Source organism: Pyricularia oryzae, chromosome 5 (assembly GCF_000002495.2).
Source record: "Pyricularia oryzae 70-15 chromosome 5, whole genome shotgun sequence".
Lineage (NCBI taxonomy): Eukaryota > Fungi > Ascomycota > Sordariomycetes > Magnaporthales > Pyriculariaceae > Pyricularia > Pyricularia oryzae.
In genome coordinates this window covers 457,015-476,984 of record NC_017852.1, presented here as the reverse complement: position 1 = coordinate 476,984, position 19,970 = coordinate 457,015, and the positions used below count along the sequence as shown (strand labels likewise).

The following is a 19,970-nucleotide window of genomic DNA, read 5'->3' as shown; positions in this document are numbered from 1 at the left end:
CAAAGGGTCGAGTCGATCCCTCCCTCCCCACCTTGGAATTTTGAAAGAGAAGGGAGAGCAAACAGAAAGCCCCGGATAGCGTTTCTGTCCTTTTGTTTCTTTTCTTGTGCTTGTTTTCGTTTCCTTGGCTCATCCCCCCCTTTACCAGCTTTAATTCACCAAGTGACACCTGCAAGACCAGAAACAAATCTCGTGTTCGTCGTCCTCAACCCAGCCCATTAATGTCTTGGCTAGGTGGCCTGCCTCGTCTTTTCGTAACTTGGTTGGTTTGTCTCAAGTGCAAAGCATCGGGTTTCCACCGACGTTATCGAACAAACTTAATTTCCATCAAGCGTTAGCAACGTCGCCGACTGTTGTCCTTTTGTGTCTCTGGGATTCGGAATTTTCAGCGTAGTGACGCGAGCAAGACTTGTGCAACGAAGTCACTTTCTTCTTCGTTGCTTCAGTCAAGGCCAAGCCTCCCTTGTTTTCTGGATTTATCGTTTGATTACCACCACGAAACAATCTACATAACGTCGAGCACCACAACTTCTCCAACATATAAGAGAGAGGACAAACAAACAAAAGTCGTAAAAGATACACTTTGACCCTGTTTCGCCTTGCCCGTGCTCCCCCAACCCACCGCCAAACTTTATTGGCGAGGTGAACTGCCCTTATTTTCATCGTTGATAGCAACGGCGCCAAGACAAGTCTGCCGAGCCGCTAGCCCAAGGGACTTTACCTGCATTACATACGGTAATCGCTTGACCTCTGGAGCTAGTGCTGGCTTTCCTTTCTCTTGCCAGCTTGTGCACAAAGTAATCTAGGTAAGATTGGGCAGTTGATCACCAAGATTGACGAAAAAAAGGTTGGTTAGGCAGACAAAAACAGTCATCATAGCTCCACTGGATTGCATTGCATTGCATTTGCATTGCAGTGCAAAGAGTTCCTAGCCCAGTCAGGCCCTGCCTGAATTTGGAGATTTGGCTGCGGCCACTCGCGAATGTGCAAGGTATGTTGTACCTACCGCTTTTGTCCTGCCCCATGTACGCCTCGGCTTCAATAAGTTTCTTTTTTCGTTTCTTCCTTCGTTATGCGCTTCCCAAAACATCGTCCTTAATTACACAAGGGACGGCTTCGTCTGACCGGCAAGAAAGCCTACCAGGTTTCACTCATACCCAGTACTCTACCCTAGCTACAGTTGCAATTACCTTCGCCAACAACATACATTTCATTAAACGCGCAGTCATTTCGACGCATAAGATACGCGACTCGGCGTGACATCGTCTAACTTGATCTCAGTCGGGCCTCGACGTCTCCTCCCTACTCCCTGCCTTACTTACTTTCCGTTGCCTGACTTGGCCTAAACCTTCCTGCCTTATATCTACTGTCAATTTACCATATGACAGAACCTTAATGTACAAATACAACAGGCAATTCCCCGCCTAAACATTTCCTATGACGACGCAGCAGGAGCAGCCGTCTCGGCTGGGAGGCTCGACAGGAGTCCACCACCATCGACTCGACTTCCGACTACCTACGACGAATACAGCAACGTCTCCACCGCAGTGGCAAGACAGTTCTGGACTGCCTCACGAAGAACAACAACCACCACAACCACAGTTGCCAGTTTGGCAACACCACTACCACTACCACAATCAACAAAACCAAAACCAGCAGCAACAGCAGCTGCAGTACCTCCACCAGAAACCCCTTCCTCCTCCTCCGCCACCTTCGCACTCGCCGCCGCCACCTCCACCGTCATTGTCGGCGCCACAAACGCGACAGTACCGCCAACCAGTACCGTCTCCGAACCGACCCAGGTCCCCGCTTAGACAGCGAACATTTCCGAATCAGGCTTCAAATGCGCAAACGCTACCGCCCGCGCGACATTTACACCACCGTCAGACATCTGGCAGCAGTCTTTCGAACCGTGGCCGACCGCCCCCCTCGAATCCCGGCCCTTGCGCCGTCGAACTGTGGAATCGAGGCGTTCCTAGCCCGCACCAGCAACAACAATATAACCCGTCCACCCCATCACCGCGCATGACCGAGTTCGAATTCTTCGATGGTTCACAGTTAGCTGAATCTTCTGATTCCGACTCCGATTTTGTGCCCAAACAAGCGCCACAACCTCGTGGGCATGTACGGTCGATGAGCCACCCGTTTCCATCGCTGTTTTCTTCCAATAAAAAGAAGAAGCGAAGCCCCGCGCCACGGGCCTATTTTGATTCTCGGAGCAGCAGCGAAGACTCGAGGGACGGTAGCGGCCTTATGCCGACGGCCTCCAAGGGTGGCGCCGCGCCGCGCATTTCGCCGCAGAAGCAGAGTCTCAGCGGCGGTGCAAGCAAGGATCTGACGACAGGGAGCTGCATGACCTGTGGCTCTCTGGTGCGGTGGCCAAGGGATCTCAATGTGTTCAAGTGCACCATATGTCTCACCATCAACGACCTGAAGCCGCTCACGCCTGGGGAGACGGGTACAGGGCGCTCGCGAGATGAGGGTGGCCCTTTGTCGCATTATTGTAGGTACTCCGGCTTAAGTTTGGCATGCATGTAGAAGCGACTAACATATACCACAGCACAACCGGTTTCTTTGGAACATACCAAGCTGCTGATAAGACAATGCTTGCGTAACTTTGTGGCTTCGGCGCTGGCACCGCATGCCAATATCAAACCAAATACACAGGCTTCATTGCCCATGACGATACCCCAGAATGGACCCGGGAGGCCACATGCCTCGACATTTGATAATGAAAACCAAGAACCCAGCCTCTTCACTCCGGAGCTCGTCGAGAGCCCATTTCTGGAAGCACCCGGCTCATTTCCCAACCCGAGCTTACTCCCGCCGAGATCCTACTCCACATCATATTCTGATCAACGCCCTAGGATGGAAGGGCTCTTTAGGCAACAGGATAGGCAGGGCAGCAATGGGACAGGTCATGAGCTTGATCCCAAAAAGATGTTCAAGCCACTTGAAGATTATTTGTTCACGTGCTTTACGTCCTATCGTTGCTTGCAGTTTTCTTTCGGGGGTCCGCGGGGATTAAATTCACAGGCTCGTCATATGGATGATACCCCCCGAAGGCGAACACCTGAACGGGCTCAAGACCGTCAGCCCGAATCGCGGCACGTGCGCTCACATAGCCGTTCACATAGCAAGGTTTCAGCAGCGGCTGAAGAACCAATAGCAGAGCTTGACGCCAAGTTGCTATTGTTGGGCGACTTTGCCGAAAATGGCTCCTGGTGGACCGGTGGCCAGGACGAAGTTCCACGTAGAGGATCTTCAGCGGGGATCCGGCCAGATGGGATTCCGACTGCCCCGATGCCGGCAACCAAATCGCCTGGGTTGGACTGGTCGGAGATGGAGGAGTGGTACAACACCGTCATAAATGCCGCGCAACCCTGGAAGGCTGTGTATGATGGAATGGTCGCGGGTGGCCAGCTCAGCCCTGCACCAGAGGCGGACTTACGACGATTGGAAACACAGATATTGGCGGGACAAGATCATGCCCAGCGCACTCTTCTCAAGGCTACCGAAACACTACTGAAGCGACCGGGACGCCCATTGACCGACCCGACCGATCTGAGGTTTCTCTTGCTGATCCTGTCGAATCCACTCCTCGCAGCCAGATGTCGCAAGTTTACAGGACACTACGGTCATTCTTGTGAAAAAGAAAGGGGCGATGGTGGTAGCAGTTGGAGTGATGTACCTCGCGGTACAGGACCGGCGTCTGGGCAACATTCCGGGATCATCAAGCGGATCCTGGGGTTAATGTCGAACTCTTCGAACGACTGCCACAATCAGCTGGTGGCTTGGCTGGCCAGATTCCCCGAGTCTCGGTTCACAGACTTTAAAGATTTTGTCAGCGGATTCATGGCGTATCGTCTGAACCGGCAGAACGAAAAGAAACACGACGTCAAATTCGATGTTACGGATGGTTTGATACCTATTGTCTCTGCTGGTCGTTCAGCAGCAACACTCCACGCCGCCCTGGGTCCGTCTTCAGGTTCAGCCAAGAAGCAAAAGGAGAAGCCAAAGAAGACAATAGTGTACGATGACTGGCAGGTTAAGGCAGCCGCCCGCGTCATGACGCTAATCTTCTCTGCAAACAACACACACTATTCGCGTCGCAATCCGCAGGACCAGGGATTCTCACATCTAAATGCGGACTCGATGAGGGCAAAGGGTCGGGTACACGCCCGTGGCCAGCTGTTGCCCACATCGGACTTTTATATGGCACTGCTAGACAATTCAGAACTGACGCAAGATTTTGAGGCATGGGAGACCAAGCGTGCAAAGTTTTCATTCTGTCAATATCCATTTCTGTTGTCGGTGTGGGCCAAAATCCAAATTCTGGAGCATGATGCCAAGCGCGAGATGGACAAGAAGGCGAGAGATGCGTTCTTCAACAGCATAATGAGCAGGCGGTCTTTCGATCAGTATCTGTACCTCAACGTACGCAGGGACTGCTTGGTAGAAGACAGCCTGAAGGCGGTCAGCGAAGTAATTGGCAGCGGCGGCGAGGATATCAAGAAAGGTCTGCGAATCACATTCAGAGGCGAGGAGGGTGTTGATGCCGGCGGGCTGAGGAAAGAGTGGTTTCTGCTCCTCGTCCGGGAAGTCTTCAACCCGGATCATGGTAAGTTTACAGCAGTCACTGGGTTGATCAGAAGAGAAATAGAACGTGCTAACCACAGTTGTGAGCAAACAGGCCTCTTTGTCTACGATGATGATTCACACTACTGTTATTTCAACCCCAACTCTTTCGAGACATCGGATCAGTACTTTTTGGTAGGAGTCGTGTTTGGTCTTGCGATTTACAACTCGACAATTTTGGATGTGGCATTCCCGCCATTTCTCTTTCGCAAACTACTCGCGGCGTCACCGCAACCCTCGGGGGCGTCGCCAGCACACTCTCGGCCACCCATGACCTACACTCTAGAAGATCTGGCCGAGTTTCACCCAATGCTGGCTAAGGGCCTGCGGCAGTTGCTTGAGTTTGAGGGTGATGTGGAGGAAACCTTTTGCTTGGACTTTGTGGTTGACGTGCCAAAGTATGGCGCAATCGAGCGGGTGCCGCTTTGTCAAGGGGGCGAGAGGCGAGCGGTGACGAATGCAAACCGGAGAGAATACGTCGACCTGCACGTTAGATACATCCTGGATACGGCAGTGGCGCGGCAGTTTGATCCGTTCAAGCGTGGCTTCTTTACTGTTTGCGGCGGCAACGCGCTTTCGCTGTTCCGGCCTGAAGAGATTGAGCTTCTCGTGAGGGGCTCCGAGGAGACGTTGGACGTGGTAAGCCTCAAGTCTGCAGCCGAATACGACGGCTGGATGAGGAATAATAAGAAGCGGCCGGAGGAGTCCTCACCATCAGGTGGTGACGGAACCGAAGTGGCTGAGGAGGTGCCAACGCTGCGCTGGTTCTGGGACAGCTTCCAAAGGGCATCGCCTGAGGACCAGCGGAAGCTACTCATCTTCATCACGGGCAGCGACAGGATACCCGCCATGGGCGCGGCCAGCCTCAGCATCAAGATTTTGTGCCTGGGCGACGACTGCGACCGGTACCCGACGGCGAGGACGTGCTTCAACACGCTAGCGCTTTGGCGGTACGAGAGCAAGGAGAAGCTGGAGCGGATGCTGTGGGGCGCCGTGTTTGAGAGTGAGGGGTTTGGGCTGAAATAAGACAGCAGTGTATGTGTTAGTGTAACATTGTTGTGTTTTGGCTGTAGTGCCTTCAACTTCCCGTCTGATGCTTCCTGTTGGGTTATGGTAGTTTCCACCGGCGGCCCATTTTCAGTAAGGCTTGAATCAAGGTCAATCTCATGCAGTCTTTGCACCAGCTGAAAAGGGGATTTCCGGTGTGATGATTTGATATTACAGGTGAAAGCGGCTTCCTTTCTACTCCGCTCGTATCATATTCGTGACACTCGACCAGAATTCCCTGATCCCCTTCTGTATCTCTCGTTCTCATTCCCTTTTTGTACAGGATTTTTGTTGTTTTCAAAAGCCTCCGCATCCTCAACCACAACCCTTCCGTGTGGTTACATCCTCTCTCTCCCCCCTCCCTTCCCCCTGTCTCTCTATCTCAACGAAACTTACATCTCCTTGGCCGCAGCCTTCATCTCGGCCGCTTCGCGCTTGACCTTGTCGAGCGCGGCCTTCTCCAGCTTCTGCTGCTCCCTGAACTTGATCTGTACCTGCCTGTCGACCTCAGACTGGGCCTCGAGCGCGTCCAGCTCGGCCTTTTCGGCCAGCTCCTGCGCCGTCGGTCCAGGGGCGGGTGTCGCTCCCGTCTTGACCAGCAGCTCCTTGAGGATCGCCTTGGCCTTGAGGTGGGTGGCGTCAATGGTCACGACCGTCTCGTCTTGGAGCGGCGCCGGGGCCGGGCTAGAGCCGTCGGTGGCGGATTTCAGGTCGGCAATCTGCTGCGGCTGCGAGGCCTTGCGGGACGGCGTGGTGCTGGTGGTGGGCGTGCTGGGTGTGCGCAGGTAGATGGAAAGCAGGGCAGGCTTGGGCTGCTCTGGCGTGTCGGGGAACCGGTTCAGGATCATGGGCACAGAGGGGTTGTGGTATTTTAGTTGCGGGAGGTAGTGACGCCAGAATTTCCTGATTGGACTGTTTGTTAGTTGTCTGGTTTCTACTGCTGGATGGTGAGGATAGACGAGAGAGAAAAAGAAGAGTGGTCTACCTTGGTCCCAGCTCGGCTAGACTCCTGGTCATGGGGAACTCAAAGTGCAGGCGGGCGATCTCCGGCGGCAGCTGCGCGGCGCCGGGGCCATGTCTTATGCTGTAGAGCTTCTATTGCGGGTGGACAGGAGGTTAGTTTGGCCATTCGTCGTGTTGGGGATATGCGGTTGAGGAGGTCCTAGAGGAAGGAGAGAAAAAAAGATATACATACTCGCTTCAATACATTCATGCGGCGGATGACCGACACCATTTTGACTAATTGTTGGCTGCGGGCTGCTTACCGCGCCTCAAATGAAGAAAAAGACAAAAAAAAGAAGATACGTCGGCTGGGATTGGGGGTAGCAAATGCGGTGACAGACCCGGGTAGTTTTTATTCGGGGGCCGTTAGGACTTGAAAGCTCGACGTCAAAAGTCGTTCCGCGGTCGCGTCCGTTTTTTCGGAGGACAGGGGTGAACTTAGGTCTGGCTAGAGCGGGAGTGGGGACCAAGTGCCGTTCGGGAGGGGCTCCGATTGGAGAATACAGTCACAAACTCTGCAGGGGTGTGGGGTTTTCTGTACATTTTTTTGGACGAAAAGTTGATGGGCGACAGACAATAAGGACGACATGCTTTTTTTTCTGTCGATGAATGCATCTATGTAAAACCAGAATTAATGTAGGATACTTTTCTATCTTCCACTTCCTTTGAATCCACCCCTCACACACGCATCATACAGTCCTGTTCACTCTTTTCAGGCTGTTCCGGGTGATGCAGTCAATCCGCTACCTTAGAGCTTCCCTTCGCTCAAGTAGCAGGAAGACAACGACGCTACTGTTCGAAGCTCCGCCGATATTTCTATGTCCAGCTGTCCGTGGCTTCGTTTCTAGCTCGGTCAAGCTTGTGCATCCTTCACCATGTGGTCGCAGCCCTCTTAGGCCCAGCCAAGTCTTGCGACTTGAAGCACCACATACTCCCGCCGTCCCAGAAAGTGACCATCAAGCTCCCGTCACGGAGGCAGAAACACCTTCCGACCCAGCAACTAGAGCCGTTGAGTTAGGTCTGCCGATACAATGTACCGGCTGTGGTGCCTTCACTCAGTTCTTGGACCCTGACCGCGCCGGCTACTTCACTCCTGACAGGACAGACGTCAAGAAGAGTCTCGGCCTGGTACCACCACCAAGCGCACCGCGCGAGCGGACAGAAGACGAGGTGGTCGAGGATGTCAGCAAAAAGGTTGACATGGAGCGCCTGCGGGCCATGGGCATCGATGTCGACTCGCTCTTTGCCAGATCGGACAGGTACGAGCCGCCGCCACCCAAGACGCCTACGTGCGACCGCTGCCACAACCTGGTCCACCACTCCAATGCGGAGCCCATCGCGCACCCGAGCATCGACGCCCTGCGCGAGACTATAGAGGAGACCCCTTACAAGTACAACCACGTCTACCACGTTCTGGACGCCGCCGACTTTCCTATGTCGATGCTGCCGCGAGTGCGGGAGCTGCTCGACATGATGCCGCTGCGCTCCCGCAACAGGCGCGCCCGCCACGGCCGCTACTTTGAGGATCGCAAGATCGAGATGAGCTTCATCATCACGCGCTCCGACCTCCTCGCGCCCAAGAAGGAGATGGTCGACCGCATGATGCCCACCTTGATCGAGACGCTGAGGGACGCCCTCGGGCGCTCCGGCCGGAACGTCAGGCTGGGCAACGTCCGTTGCGTCAGTTCAAAGCGTAACTGGTGGACGAAGCAGCTGAAGGAGGAGATTTGGCAGAGGGGCGGCGCCGGGTGGATGGTGGGCAAGGTCAATGTGGGGAAGAGCCAGCTGTTCGAGGCGGTTTTCCCGAAGGGTAGGATGGAATCTGGCGGCGGAACCAAGGAGGCCGCCACGCCGATCGAGGTTAAGCTTCCCCCGAGGCAGGCTGATGCCGATGGCAGCATCAGTCTGATCGAGCAGGCCAAGGCGGAGCTGGCCGGCCGGCCGACACTAGAGGCCGATGAGCTAGAAGGGGAAGCCGAGGACACCCTCGACGAGTTCGCTCTCCTGCCGCCCTTGCGCCCAGAGACTAACTACCCCGACATGCCCGTGGTGTCGTCGCTTCCCGGCACGACCGCCTCCCCAATTCGCGTCCCCTACGGCAACGGTCGCGGCGAGCTTATCGACCTTCCCGGCCTAGAGCGATCACTCCTGGACCGACACGTCCTCCCCGAGCACCGCCACCTTCTACTCATGAAAAGACGCATGCGGCCAGAGCAGCAGGTCCTCAAGCCCGGCCGATCTCTCCTCCTGGGTGGCTTCATCCGGCTCACGCCCCGGACTGACGACCTTGTCTTCCTCACCTACGCCTTTACGCCCATCACGGCGCACGTGACACAGACGACCAAGGCGATTTCGATCCAGGGCCAGACGGGCGAGGTCAACGTCGAGAACATATCCATGCCCGGCACCAGCGAGACTATCAAGCTGGCGGGCTCCTTCCCGCTCAAGTGGGACGTGACAAAACACCGCGCCGGACCCATCACCCGCAGGGACGCCGTCAACCTCAAGGTCAAGCGCCTGCCCTACCGCATCCTCTCGACCGACATCCTGATCGAGGGCTGCGGCTGGGTCGAGATCGTCGCGCAGGTGCGCACCAGGAACCTGTACAAGCCCCCGCCTCCCCCGCCTCCCCCGCAACCCAAGACGGTCGTGGACAGCAACGGCATCATCCAGAGCCTGGACTTGTCCGACGACCCGGTCGAGCACCAAGACAACAACAGCAGCCGGGAAGCCGAGAGCAACGAGCCCAACTGGCCCATCATCGACGTCTACTCGCCTGAGGGCAAGTTTATCGACGCCAGGAGGCCATTCAACGCCTGGTTGTTGAACAAGGTCCCTGAGCCCAAGAAGGGTAGGCCCCACAAGAGCATGATTGGCGACAAGAAGCGAAAGAAGGCTGCCGCCAGGGCGTTGAAGGAGGCGCAGAGTGGTGGCGGAAGTGCTGGATTTTGATTGATTCCTGTGCGTTTTTCTTTGGCGGCATTTTTTTCCTCTTTTTATTATTTGGCTGTAAAATCAAGATACCATGTATAACAAGGGCGGGTTGTGTAAGCTAGTGGCGTTGTATGTATAAAAGAGGTCACGGAAAATAGAGTATATAATCAAAGTATTCCAAATATGGTCTTGGTGGACTTGAGCACGGGGTAAAACTCAGAGTTGAGATCAGTAAGAGCATATCAAGTTCGCACTTGATGATATCATTGCGTTTGCCAGACTATGGACCCTCTAGAATATGCGTAAACTATGTGCTGTCCAACGAAGATTCCTTCCTAATCACCCATCCCCCTTGGATCCAGATTCGCTTGTAAAGCTGAAAGAAATAGAGAGCAAAAAGAAAGCATAATAGAAGAAAAGAACAAAGCAAGACCTGATTTGATCAACATCCCTCGAGTAGCTCACCCCTTGGTTAAATACTATCTTTTGTCAGAGTGATGGTGTGCTTCCACCGCTTCTTAAAGGTAAGCTAATGGTCGTCTCTAAATGTACCAGCAATTCCCTCATACATGAGCTCTTTCTGCTTCCAAGACTCTGCAAAAAGTGCAATCGTGTTCTCGCGGGAGCTCTGGTTTTCGTCAGAGGAGGGGTAGACAGGCCTTCTCTTCATGTAGGTGCTACCATCATCACAGGAATAACACCAACGTTCGAGAACGCCCGAGTCTCCGCCATTTTTCTTTTCCTCCGCGCAGCAACCAACGCATTTTCTGCCATTCATGAAGTGATAGTAATTGGCCAACCCCAGGGCCAAGTCTGGGCGGGATCGCATAACCGGCTGGAGGTCTTCCCAGGTTGTGGCATCGTTACTCATGCTGATGGCGAGGCGGAGCAAGGGCTCCTTCAGCTCGATGTGAGACTTCGTGTTCGCTACTTTCCCGAAAATATCATCTAGCATCCATGCGATACATTCAAGCCCTGCATAGGGCCGTGCCAGGAGAATATGTACCTTACAGTTGACCTGGTTAAGAGCGCAGACCTGGAGGCTTAGGACTTGGTATTTGTCGGCCAATAAATAAATCTGCCTCATTGTATGGGATGTCAGCATTCAACTTAACTGCGGACTTCTTTTGCGGGCAATACCTTGGCATATGTCCAAAGGTAGTAACCCTCTGAAGATTGTCTCGCCTTCGCGAGAGATGTAGGGGTCAAATCATCTAAAGTATTGTTGGCCTTCAAAGATGGTCCTTTCCAAGGAGATGAAAGAGGTCAGAAGGAGATATAAAACCATTAGAGGTTGGGGGTTTAGTATGTGGACGAGCAAGGTATGCAGCAGGGCAGTGAGATTATAGGGTAGATGAGCACAGCGTCTGAGAACGTCATAGTAGTTACCTCCAGGTGCAGTGGAACGATTTGTAGCGATATGACGATCCGTGGTAGCGCATGAAGAGCGAGCCAAACTGTGGAACTCGGAGTTGTGGCGCAGATCTGATACGGCACAGGCAACAAGGTCACGGGGGAGTTGCCCGCGATAGATGTACTCGATCAGTATCTCCAGTATGTCTGGGTCATCCTCCGGGAGATCGATACGCCCTGTGAATGCTTCCTAGGGAACGATGAGAACGCTAACAGGTTAGTACTGAAAGTATATTTCAGAACACCTCATAGCTGAAAGATGACGGATTGGTGGCAGGAAATGGCGATGTGATATTGGAGGCTTCGTAAGGAAACATGGGGAAGAGGCCTGGAGGGAAACAAAGTGGCAAGGGGGGCTTGGAGAGTCGTTATATCTTATCTGGAAGGTTGAGATCATGCGCCTATATCGCTCTTGGAAACGCAAAATAGCAGTGTTAGGTACCTTGAAGTTGCCGGTGCATGCACCTCTGAAGAAGCCAGACTGTGCTGATAGGATCATGCGATGCACATTGAAGGTTCTACCCTTGCAGGTGATGATTAGGTCTGCGAGCTCCCCACTCCGCAGCATGGATTGAAGACCTTCAAAGTATTTTCGGGGGAACGACATCTTGCCAACTCCCGATTGATGGTCGCGAGGATGAGGTGGCATCACGGCCTATAATAATTATGCAGTCCACAGCTTGACCTAAGACAATGCTTGTCCAATGAACAGTTGAATCTGGGGAGACAACGCGAATATGTTAGTAACCGTGCTTCTGGGTACAACACAGGTCGCATACGCACGCGGAGAGTTGACGTGCAACTGCCACTGCAGGTTCCCGGCGGGATTGGATAGCGTCTGGGCTGTACCTCTTTATGGCTGCTGCACATGCAAGAGAGGCAGACGAGGCAGCTAGCCGTTAAAATGTGAAATACCGATGGTACAGCGTCAAAGGCACAAACAAACAGAAAGATTGTGCAGAGCCAACTCTGGTTGGTGGACTGGGGCTCGGGCTTAGTGGTTTAAAACTCAAGTCTGCCCCGGGTTTGGCGAGGGCCTGCTCTTTTTGCTCAAGTTTCTCAGATCCTCCTCAGATTGCTATCAGACTTTAGTCAACCTCCTTTTCAGATTTGTCTCTGGCCCCAAGGCAGCCAAACGCCTTTGAAAATTCCGCAGATGTCTGCAAGGTCGTCTTCAATTTTCCACGCGGCCAGGTGCCACCTCCCACAAGGTCATTGTGACAGCCATGACAAACACGCAGCTTTGTGCCATGCTTGGACTCCTAGGTCTTTTGAGGTAGAGTCCGTCGTCCACCTAAGGATATTTTCTTCTAACACATTGACTTCTCTGTTGTCACCTATTTTCTGTGCACAATCAACCTCGTATCTCACCTTCGTCTTATGCAACATCTCAACAACAACAACACAAGTCCCTCTGAACAAAGTCAAAGCCGACAGACAACCACAAAACCCAACATATCAATCGTCTTTCTTCAGTATCTTGAGGTTACTTGCAGACATCATATCATTCCTTCCCCTGCTTTGACCCAAAGACTGAACCGAATAGCATTTGTGACAACATAACACCTGCCTTCTCCTTCTGTCTGCCAAGCAAATATGAGCAGATGCTAGGCCATCCTTCCTTCCTCATTCTACAAGTTTGACCTAGACTTTTCTCGAAAAGTGCCACAAGGAAGGCGCAACCTGCTGACAACTGCCGCTCCTTCAATTCAAGTGGCTACCACTTGGCAAAGAGAAAGATTGCGTCGCAGGCTTACAGCAAGCATACAAGATGGAAGTAACGAGGCCCAGCTACGTAGCAACCGCAACAGCGGCTTCTGCTAGCAAGGGCAACAAGGGCAGCAAGGGCAAAAAGGGTAACAAGGGCAACAGAGGCACCATAATTCCAGAGTCCAACATCGTCTCAACCACCGTGCCTGGTGTCCCCCTCGACGACAATCAAATCGACTGTCCAGCCAAGGACTATGATAACGAGTCGTACGAGCCGAATTCGGACACTATCACCATCGAAACCCCTTCTCCTGTGTCCGTTACCCAACCCCCGCCCGTAGAGGAGGAGTCTGCCAAGATGCCTCCTGGGAAGAGACCTCCTCCGCCAAAGAGGGACACGGAGGTCGGTGAGCTTCTGACTCTGCCACAGAGGAATGAGCTCGTGGCCCTGATCACAACCATAACGGATGCCATGAGGGACAACGTTACTCGGAGTTTCGACTTCCCCCCCATAATCCTCGCTGGAGACGCAGATGGCCCCAATGCCAAGGCCTTGAACTATCTCCCTCCTATTTTCGACATGATGGGTCTCAAGATTGATAGCATGGGCAATGCTCGCCCATCACCTCGAAGCCGTCACAAACGCAACCAGGATGCTGCTAAGCTCGCACCTCTTCTGCATAACGGAACGAACCCCCTCACTCCAACCCTTGAGGGCCTCAAGAGAGATACCCTCGCCAACATTCGTCGTTGGCAATCCGGTGTCACCAAGCGAGTATCTGAGCTCGTTGTTGCGCGGACAGGGCCCGGCGGCAACCCTCATCCCAGCGCCCCCAACGCCCTGGCAAAAACCGCCTTTAAGGGTGCCCCTAGCATGGCCAAGGCGGGCGCAGGGCCAGGAGTTATGAGGCCTATTAAGCAGTCCAATGGCATGTATTCAATGAGGCTCATCCAGTCACTTTCGTGCTTCAGAAGACTAACAGACCTAGATTCGCAATCCTCCACAACCACAGATGCGGACGCTGTACTCCTACAGCTTTACGCTCCGGCAGTTACCGCCCTCTCGACTCTGCCAATGCCCAAGAGACGCTTGATCCTTCACTCAATGCTGATGCTTCTGCTGTCTCTCGACACCTATACGGCTTATTCGAGAACCCTGATGCTTTACCTTGCCACATCTTTGCAGGTCCCTCCTCATATGCTTGGTGGAGACGAGGTACGTGTTGCCAACGGGCTGTCCCGCCTTGCTTCTGAGATCTGCATTGAGGATCTACAGATTCCCAAGAGGGGGGATGAAAAGAAGGACATGCGGCGAATGCGGTCAGAGACTACGAATGGCGGTCTGCTTCCGCCGCTCGCAGCCGCTGGCTTCGGTTCGGCCCAAGGCGGTGGTGCCAGCATCAGCCCTGCCACTACGAACGGACTACTCGGGCCCATGGCTTATAACAACATGGTGGTCGGCACCCTCTTCGGTATTTACGGGACCCGAGGCGCCGGCAAGATGGTCGAGTCCTACACCAAGGACGTGTCAGATTTTGCATTTTTGCCCCTCTACCCAACTTCAGAACCCGAATTCAGGGGTGCGCGAGAGGTCGGTGTCGACAATCGCAGGCTGCGAGCCGTCTTCTGCGTAAATGGATGGGTGACGCAGATGAAGGGACTTACAGAGACATGGGAAGTATTTGGCTCGCAAGGTGAAGTCTATGGACTGCGGTGGGAAGCTGATTCGCTCGTCGACATGGGCAAGGCGCTGGTGACAGTGGCACGCAGCAAGGCCTGGTCGGAAGCAAAACGTGATTTTGCTGCTCGTCGGAGTAGTTCCACTGGCTCAACGGCTTTTCAGATGCTGAGCAACGCCACAGTGTACGCCACCCTCGGCAACAAGACCTGGCTAGAGCAATGGCCACCTTCTCTGCTCAAGCTCAGTAAGATCGTCGACAACATCTGGGGCACTTGCATGGTGAGGGCAGATAAAACAGGCTCAGTGCTCGCAGAGGCTCTCATGAGCCGCGTTCAAGGCGAACGCGGTGTCACTCTCGTTGGGTACAGTCTCGGAGCACGGGTCATCTACAACTGCCTGATGACGTTGGTGGAGCGACGCATGCTAGGAATCGTCGAGAACGTCGTTATAATGGGCGCACCAGTCTCATCGGATAGTCGAGTATGGTCTGTTCTCAGAAGTGCCGTTTCGGGCCGCTTGATCAACGTCTACTCTGAGAACGACTACATGCTGGCCTTCTTGGTCCGACACGGATGCGTCCAGTTCGGCATAGCCGGCCTACAATGCATCGACAAGCAGAACGGCGTGGAGAACGTCAACGCCAGCGCTCTGATCACCAATCATCTGCGGTACCAGTATCTAGTCGGCACCATCCTCAAGAACTTAGGCTGGGAAGACATTGATGGAGCAGTTGTCGTGGCCAAGGAAGAGGAGCTGAGAGTTCTGGAGGACCGTATCGACTATGATAAGCGGATGCAGAGGTACAACGATGAGCTCGCCGCCAAGAAGAGGGAGGAGACTGCAGCCAAGGATGCTGCAATGGCCAAGGAGAACGGTGCAACGATGCCTTCAACCACACCCAAAAAGAAACAGCCGGCGACTCGAATTCCAGGTTCCAAGAAGAGGAAGAGGAACTAGGAAACAGGTTAGACAGTACGGTGGAAAACGAACAAGAACAAGAAAACAATAAAGAAAAAAAAAGAGGGAAAGAAAAAAAAAGGAAATGGATTTGTTGCATTATATTGGGCGTCGCATGGAATGGAGCACAAACAGCATTTACAACCGAGATGCAGTGGAGGCAAGCTTTGCATTATTTGTCTGTTTGTTTGCGTATGGCTTTAGTTTGCGTCACCCCATAGCATTGGACGGGGCGTACAGGAAGGATTTTCAAAGGGGTGGTGAAAGTAGTCGAGTTTACTTACGGTATCTCTGGTTGCTGAACCACGAATTCACATTTATTCGTGACTTTGTGGTTCCGCCGCGGCTTCGTCGATGTAACTATTACAAATGAGGAGGCAACGCATCTTGGGTGGAGAAATTGCTTAGGTACCATCCTCTTCACATATGCGATGCTATCCTTCAAGATTCCTGTTTTGAGGAAGAGCTCTTCACGACGAAATACTGTCCAGCCCGACGCTTTGCAGCTCCTAGAACGTCCCAGCCCGGCTCACCATCTGTGCTGACCCGGCCAGACTCTGCACCCTTTGTAGTGGCGGCAGTCACCCTCAGCCTCCTGGGCCTCCGCGCACGACCAACAGACCTCTCGCTCTGAAGCACCTCGGCCAGGTGGTCGAGCGTGACGGTCTGCTCCCTGCGGCCGGCCGCGGTCTCATCCCGGATGGCGGATAGTGGAGCAACCCCAGTGGTGTCTACGGCCTGTATGGCGCGGACAAAGTGGAGCTGGGACTGGAGGGTGCGGGTGAGGGACTCGAGGGTGGAAGGAGTGGTTGGGTTGGGTAGGGCGGAGAGGGAGTGTAGGTGGGTTAGTTGGGAGGGGGATATTGTGTTTGTAGGTTCTGAAGAGGTTGTGGTAGATGGAAGGAGGGAGCGGACAGACCAGGTCGGGCGGGAGAGGAGGTCTTTGAAGTCTGTTTTTTGTTGTTGCTGCTGTGATGATGAGGATGATATAGACGATGAGACCGTTCCCAGGTGGCGCGTTGTGATGCACGCTGATGAGAGCTTTTGTTGTTGGCGCAAAGCCTGGCTAAAGCGCGCGCCGACTCTGCTTGAGTTGGCCATTTTGATCCTGATATGAGAGTCGTCAGAGTCCTGGGGCTGACTATTAACGTATGGAACGATGAGATGGCATTTGTTTAATTAACTGTATTAATGACGGTGTTTTTATTGCACCAGATCAAGACGCTCGTGATTTCAAACACAAAAAAAGGAACGAACCCCTGCTTTGTCCATGCCGACAAAAGTGGAGCGTAGACCCTGGCCGCGTGCTCGACAACCGCTGCCGCCGCCCGCCGTTGAAGCTGCCCCACATACCAAACCTCCAACCGCAGTAGCGTGTTCACTGACGTAGTATCCGTTAGAGTAGCCGCTCCTCAGACTCGATCTGACACCTCCACCCTGAGATATACAGTACATCGACACGTCGCAAAATCCAAACGACACGCATTTCCTACAGAGAAGAAAAGACCTCAACGAGCTACAAAATTTAAACACTTGCAAAATGGCCGAGGACCCCCGCGCGCTTCTGCAAAAGGTTGGTTTACCATCGACATGCAAGCCCAACAACCCCGCCTCTCAACCTACAAAAAGGGTCCAGATTTGCTGATGTGCGAGACGGAAAACGACAAACCCCGGATGATAGGCAGACAAAGCGCTAGCTAGCGCCTCGGGCGGCTTCAGTTTCTTTGGCGGCAAGGAGGAGAAGCTGCAGACAGCGGCCGACTACTACATCCAGGCGGCGAATGCGTTCAAGATGCAAAAGTCTGGTACGTGTTTGTCTCGTCGCCTTTGATACGTTTTCTATGGCGAAAAATCCACATACACAAAATCAGTGGCAATGTCTGACTCCTTGCGACAAAAAAACACACCGACAAATAGAAAGGGAAGCCGGTCAGACCTTTGAGAAGGCGGCGCAGATCCAAAACGGCAAGCTGAACGAGCCGGACGACGCGGCCAACACGTACGTCGATGCCTTCAAAGCCTACCGCAAGTCGAGCCCCGAGGATGCTGCCAGGTGTGTCGAGATGGCGATCGCACAGTACTGCAGGAAGGGCAACTTCAGGCGGGCGGCGACCTTCAAGGAGAACGTGGGTGAGATGTTTGAGGTCGAGGTCGGAGATCTCAAGAAGGCTATGGAAGCGTATGAGGCTGCCGCTGGATGGTATGAGGGTGACGGAGCTGCTGTGTGAGTTTTGCCGCTTGGTTCCAGGCGCCCCTGACTGGGTGATGCCATGAGGGAAATGACTTTCTGCGCGCGCGCCCGCCCGTACTAACACGCACACTTTAGCCTGTCAAACAAGCTCTGGCTCAAGGTGGCCGACATCGCGGCGCTGGACGCCGACTACTACAAGGCGATCGAGGCGTACGAAAAGGTGTCGCAGGCATCCATCAACAACAACCTGATGAAGTACTCTGTCAAGGACTACTTCCTCAAGGGTGGGCTGTGCCACCTGGCCACCAAGGACATGGTCTCGGCGCGCAGGGCGCTGGAAAAGTACACCGAGATGGACCCGACCTTCCCTAGCACGCGGGAGTACAAGCTCCTGGCCGACATTTGCGAGAGCGTCGAGGGCAACGACAGGGAGAAGTTCGAGGACGACCTGGTTGCGTTTGACCGCATGACCAAGCTGGACAAGTGGAAGACCACGATATTGCTGCGGATCAAGGAGCAGATCGAGGAGGCGGATAATGAGTTTGCTTGATTTGGTAGGGCGTGTTGACATTATTCTGTTGATTTTATTTTTATTTTATTTAGGGCCCCTTTATCAAGCAAGTCACTTTTTTGGGACGACCCACCTAGTCCAGTATAAACATAGATGGAAACCTCAGAGTAACCAAGGTAAATAAGGTACCAAAGCAAACTCGTCCTGTCGCCCTGTGAAATTTAACTTCATCCCCACCCCTCGTTACATCCCAAATGTCAATACAACAACGGCCTCAAGCAGGCTATTCTCACCATAACCACAACCACAATTCCAACCGCACCGCAGCACCGCACTATGACCCGAAGAATCTCCCAAGCTGCCTGACTCGCCAGGAGCTAGGGCCTAGCTCAACTCATTTGGGAGGTTATATAATTTAGGTGTGGGTTATTTCACCACCACACTGTCGGATGAGCGGCCTCTAAAAGAACTTGGACTCGACGGCTTTAATGGTCTCGCAATTAACAGTCCCTGAAGCCACAACAAGCGGGAAAGTCTTTTTACCATCTGTCGACTTTACAGAGCCCAAGCCTCCCTGGCTATATTGGCGTAAAATAACAATGTTAGCAAAAGAGTAAATTTTTGACGAACAACATTGGGTTGTGAAGGAACAAGAAACAACAAGTAAAACTTACCATGGCACGGTATCATCTGGACAGCAGCGTTTAAGGACCTCATCCGTCGCATCGGCCACAGCAAGAGTAGCTACAGTGCGGGTTTGGCTAAATGTTCCCTGGTTGTTTAAGCACACCTGAGCACTGCGGATGGTTTGGCCTTGCATGGTATTATGTAACATCGTGAATCCGTCATTGGGGTGATCAGTCCGGAGACGGCTGGATATGGTGGCGCCGTCGGCCTTGACAAAGGCGGATGGTGAGTTACCGCAGGCCGGCTTGATATCGTCGTCTCGGGGCACCAAATTGCCGGCCGAGGAGCCTCCCGGTAGCCCGGAAACTGGATTCGCCATTGCCATCAAGGCACAAGTGGTGTGTATGAACGAGGTGAGTTGCATTATTGGCGACCTGGCCTTTGGAGGGGTGTTTGGGGAGTAAAAAAAGATGGACGAGAGTTGGATGCTTTGGAAGGAGTGATAATGAAGGATCATGTTGACATCTTGGCATCTTTATATATTTATTCTCTTATGGAGAGGCGGCCCGCTTCAACTTGTTGAGTTATCGTGAGAGTGTTTGGTTACGTTCTCATTTCCTGACTCGAGCGACAGTCCAAGTGTGATATTTTTGGGATTAACATTCCAGTTTGATGGCCGTCTCGAAGCTGTCTGTGACAATTCTATTGTAGATCTTTGGAGGGTCTGGTTCTTTCCTCATCTTCTACGTTCAATTTCCCTGGTGATGACGAAAGCATTCTCACTGTAAATAAACTTATTTTTTTGGCAGCTTTCCGACTTCCAAAGTTGGGATGGACGACTAGGATGTCGACGACTCGAACAACGACGTCGAAAGAAAATAGAATGTGTTTATGCACGGCTCATTGCGACTTAGAGTTAAGGTAGGTATGAGTTGATGAAGTACGAGCTAAAGCTACCTAAAATACCTGGGAGTGTTGTTTGAAAAGGTTGTCCTAAAGGCAAGATAACCGTGATGGAGAACCAAGTGTGAAAGGAGGTTGCTTGAATTTGGATCTTGATGCAGGATAGTTAGTGGACTATGGTAATGGGAACACCATTTGGACAACTCATTTGGACGGCGTGCAGGGTAGTAGAGCTGATCTGTTTATCTGGCCTACCCTGCAGCTGAAAAGATTCCGTCCAAGTCACTCCACCCTACAAAAATTGGTCCCTGGTCTAAGATGATCTGATGGCTTATCGTCAGCCCCGCCCAGGTCCG

The 19,970-nt window shown here is 53.1% G+C and overlaps 8 protein-coding genes across 8 annotated transcripts; 4 read left to right on the top strand and 4 right to left on the bottom strand.

Annotated features, from left to right (window-relative positions):
• Positions 1 to 1,065: 1,065 nt before the first annotated feature.
• MGG_01115 (ubiquitin-protein ligase E3A) lies at positions 1,066 to 5,948 on the top strand. The gene is made up of 3 exons (XM_003717771.1): positions 1,066 to 2,503; positions 2,561 to 4,621; positions 4,694 to 5,948. Exons 1-3 carry the CDS (start codon positions 1,438 to 1,440, stop codon positions 5,662 to 5,664), a joined length of 4,098 nt encoding a protein of 1,365 aa, XP_003717819.1. The 5' UTR covers positions 1,066 to 1,437; the 3' UTR covers positions 5,665 to 5,948.
• On the bottom strand, positions 5,684 to 7,080 carry MGG_01116 (uncharacterized protein). The gene is made up of 3 exons (XM_003717770.1): positions 6,881 to 7,080; positions 6,671 to 6,780; positions 5,684 to 6,588 (listed from the first exon to the last, which is right to left on the bottom strand). The coding sequence occupies exons 1-3, from the start codon at positions 6,917 to 6,919 to the stop codon at positions 6,078 to 6,080; spliced, it is 660 nt and encodes a 219-aa protein (XP_003717818.1). The 5' UTR covers positions 6,920 to 7,080; the 3' UTR covers positions 5,684 to 6,077.
• A 174-nt stretch (positions 7,081 to 7,254) lies between these two features.
• Positions 7,255 to 9,829, top strand: MGG_01117 (uncharacterized protein). The gene has a single exon (XM_003717769.1). It carries the CDS (start codon positions 7,417 to 7,419, stop codon positions 9,637 to 9,639), a length of 2,223 nt encoding a protein of 740 aa, XP_003717817.1. The 5' UTR covers positions 7,255 to 7,416; the 3' UTR covers positions 9,640 to 9,829.
• Positions 9,830 to 10,040: 211 nt separating this feature from the next.
• On the bottom strand, positions 10,041 to 11,925 carry MGG_14636 (uncharacterized protein). Its single transcript, XM_003717768.1, has 6 exons — positions 11,884 to 11,925; positions 11,477 to 11,752; positions 11,011 to 11,224; positions 10,762 to 10,865; positions 10,633 to 10,699; positions 10,041 to 10,548 (listed from the first exon to the last, which is right to left on the bottom strand). Exons 2-6 carry the CDS (start codon positions 11,681 to 11,683, stop codon positions 10,151 to 10,153), a joined length of 990 nt encoding a protein of 329 aa, XP_003717816.1. The 5' UTR covers positions 11,684 to 11,752; positions 11,884 to 11,925; the 3' UTR covers positions 10,041 to 10,150.
• Positions 11,926 to 12,805: 880 nt separating this feature from the next.
• Positions 12,806 to 15,382, top strand: MGG_01119 (transmembrane and coiled-coil domain-containing protein 4; the record flags this gene model as incomplete). Its single annotated transcript, XM_003717767.1, has 1 exon — positions 12,806 to 15,382. The coding sequence occupies one exon, from the start codon at positions 12,806 to 12,808 to the stop codon at positions 15,380 to 15,382; it is 2,577 nt and encodes an 858-aa protein (XP_003717815.1).
• MGG_01120 (uncharacterized protein) lies at positions 13,596 to 16,608 on the bottom strand. Its single transcript, XM_003717766.1, has 3 exons — positions 15,667 to 16,608; positions 14,410 to 15,562; positions 13,596 to 14,256 (listed from the first exon to the last, which is right to left on the bottom strand). Exon 1 carries the CDS (start codon positions 16,481 to 16,483, stop codon positions 15,824 to 15,826), a length of 660 nt encoding a protein of 219 aa, XP_003717814.1. The 5' UTR covers positions 16,484 to 16,608; the 3' UTR covers positions 13,596 to 14,256; positions 14,410 to 15,562; positions 15,667 to 15,823.
• Positions 16,609 to 16,753: 145 nt separating this feature from the next.
• Positions 16,754 to 18,259, top strand: MGG_01121 (vesicular-fusion protein SEC17). Its single transcript, XM_003717765.1, has 4 exons — positions 16,754 to 16,955; positions 17,064 to 17,187; positions 17,300 to 17,606; positions 17,709 to 18,259. The coding sequence occupies exons 1-4, from the start codon at positions 16,923 to 16,925 to the stop codon at positions 18,121 to 18,123; spliced, it is 879 nt and encodes a 292-aa protein (XP_003717813.1). The 5' UTR covers positions 16,754 to 16,922; the 3' UTR covers positions 18,124 to 18,259.
• Positions 18,260 to 18,354: 95 nt separating this feature from the next.
• MGG_01122 (uncharacterized protein) lies at positions 18,355 to 19,603 on the bottom strand. Its single transcript, XM_003717764.1, has 2 exons — positions 18,759 to 19,603; positions 18,355 to 18,662 (listed from the first exon to the last, which is right to left on the bottom strand). Exons 1-2 carry the CDS (start codon positions 19,226 to 19,228, stop codon positions 18,545 to 18,547), a joined length of 588 nt encoding a protein of 195 aa, XP_003717812.1. The 5' UTR covers positions 19,229 to 19,603; the 3' UTR covers positions 18,355 to 18,544.
• Between the last annotated feature and the right edge of the window lie 367 nt (positions 19,604 to 19,970).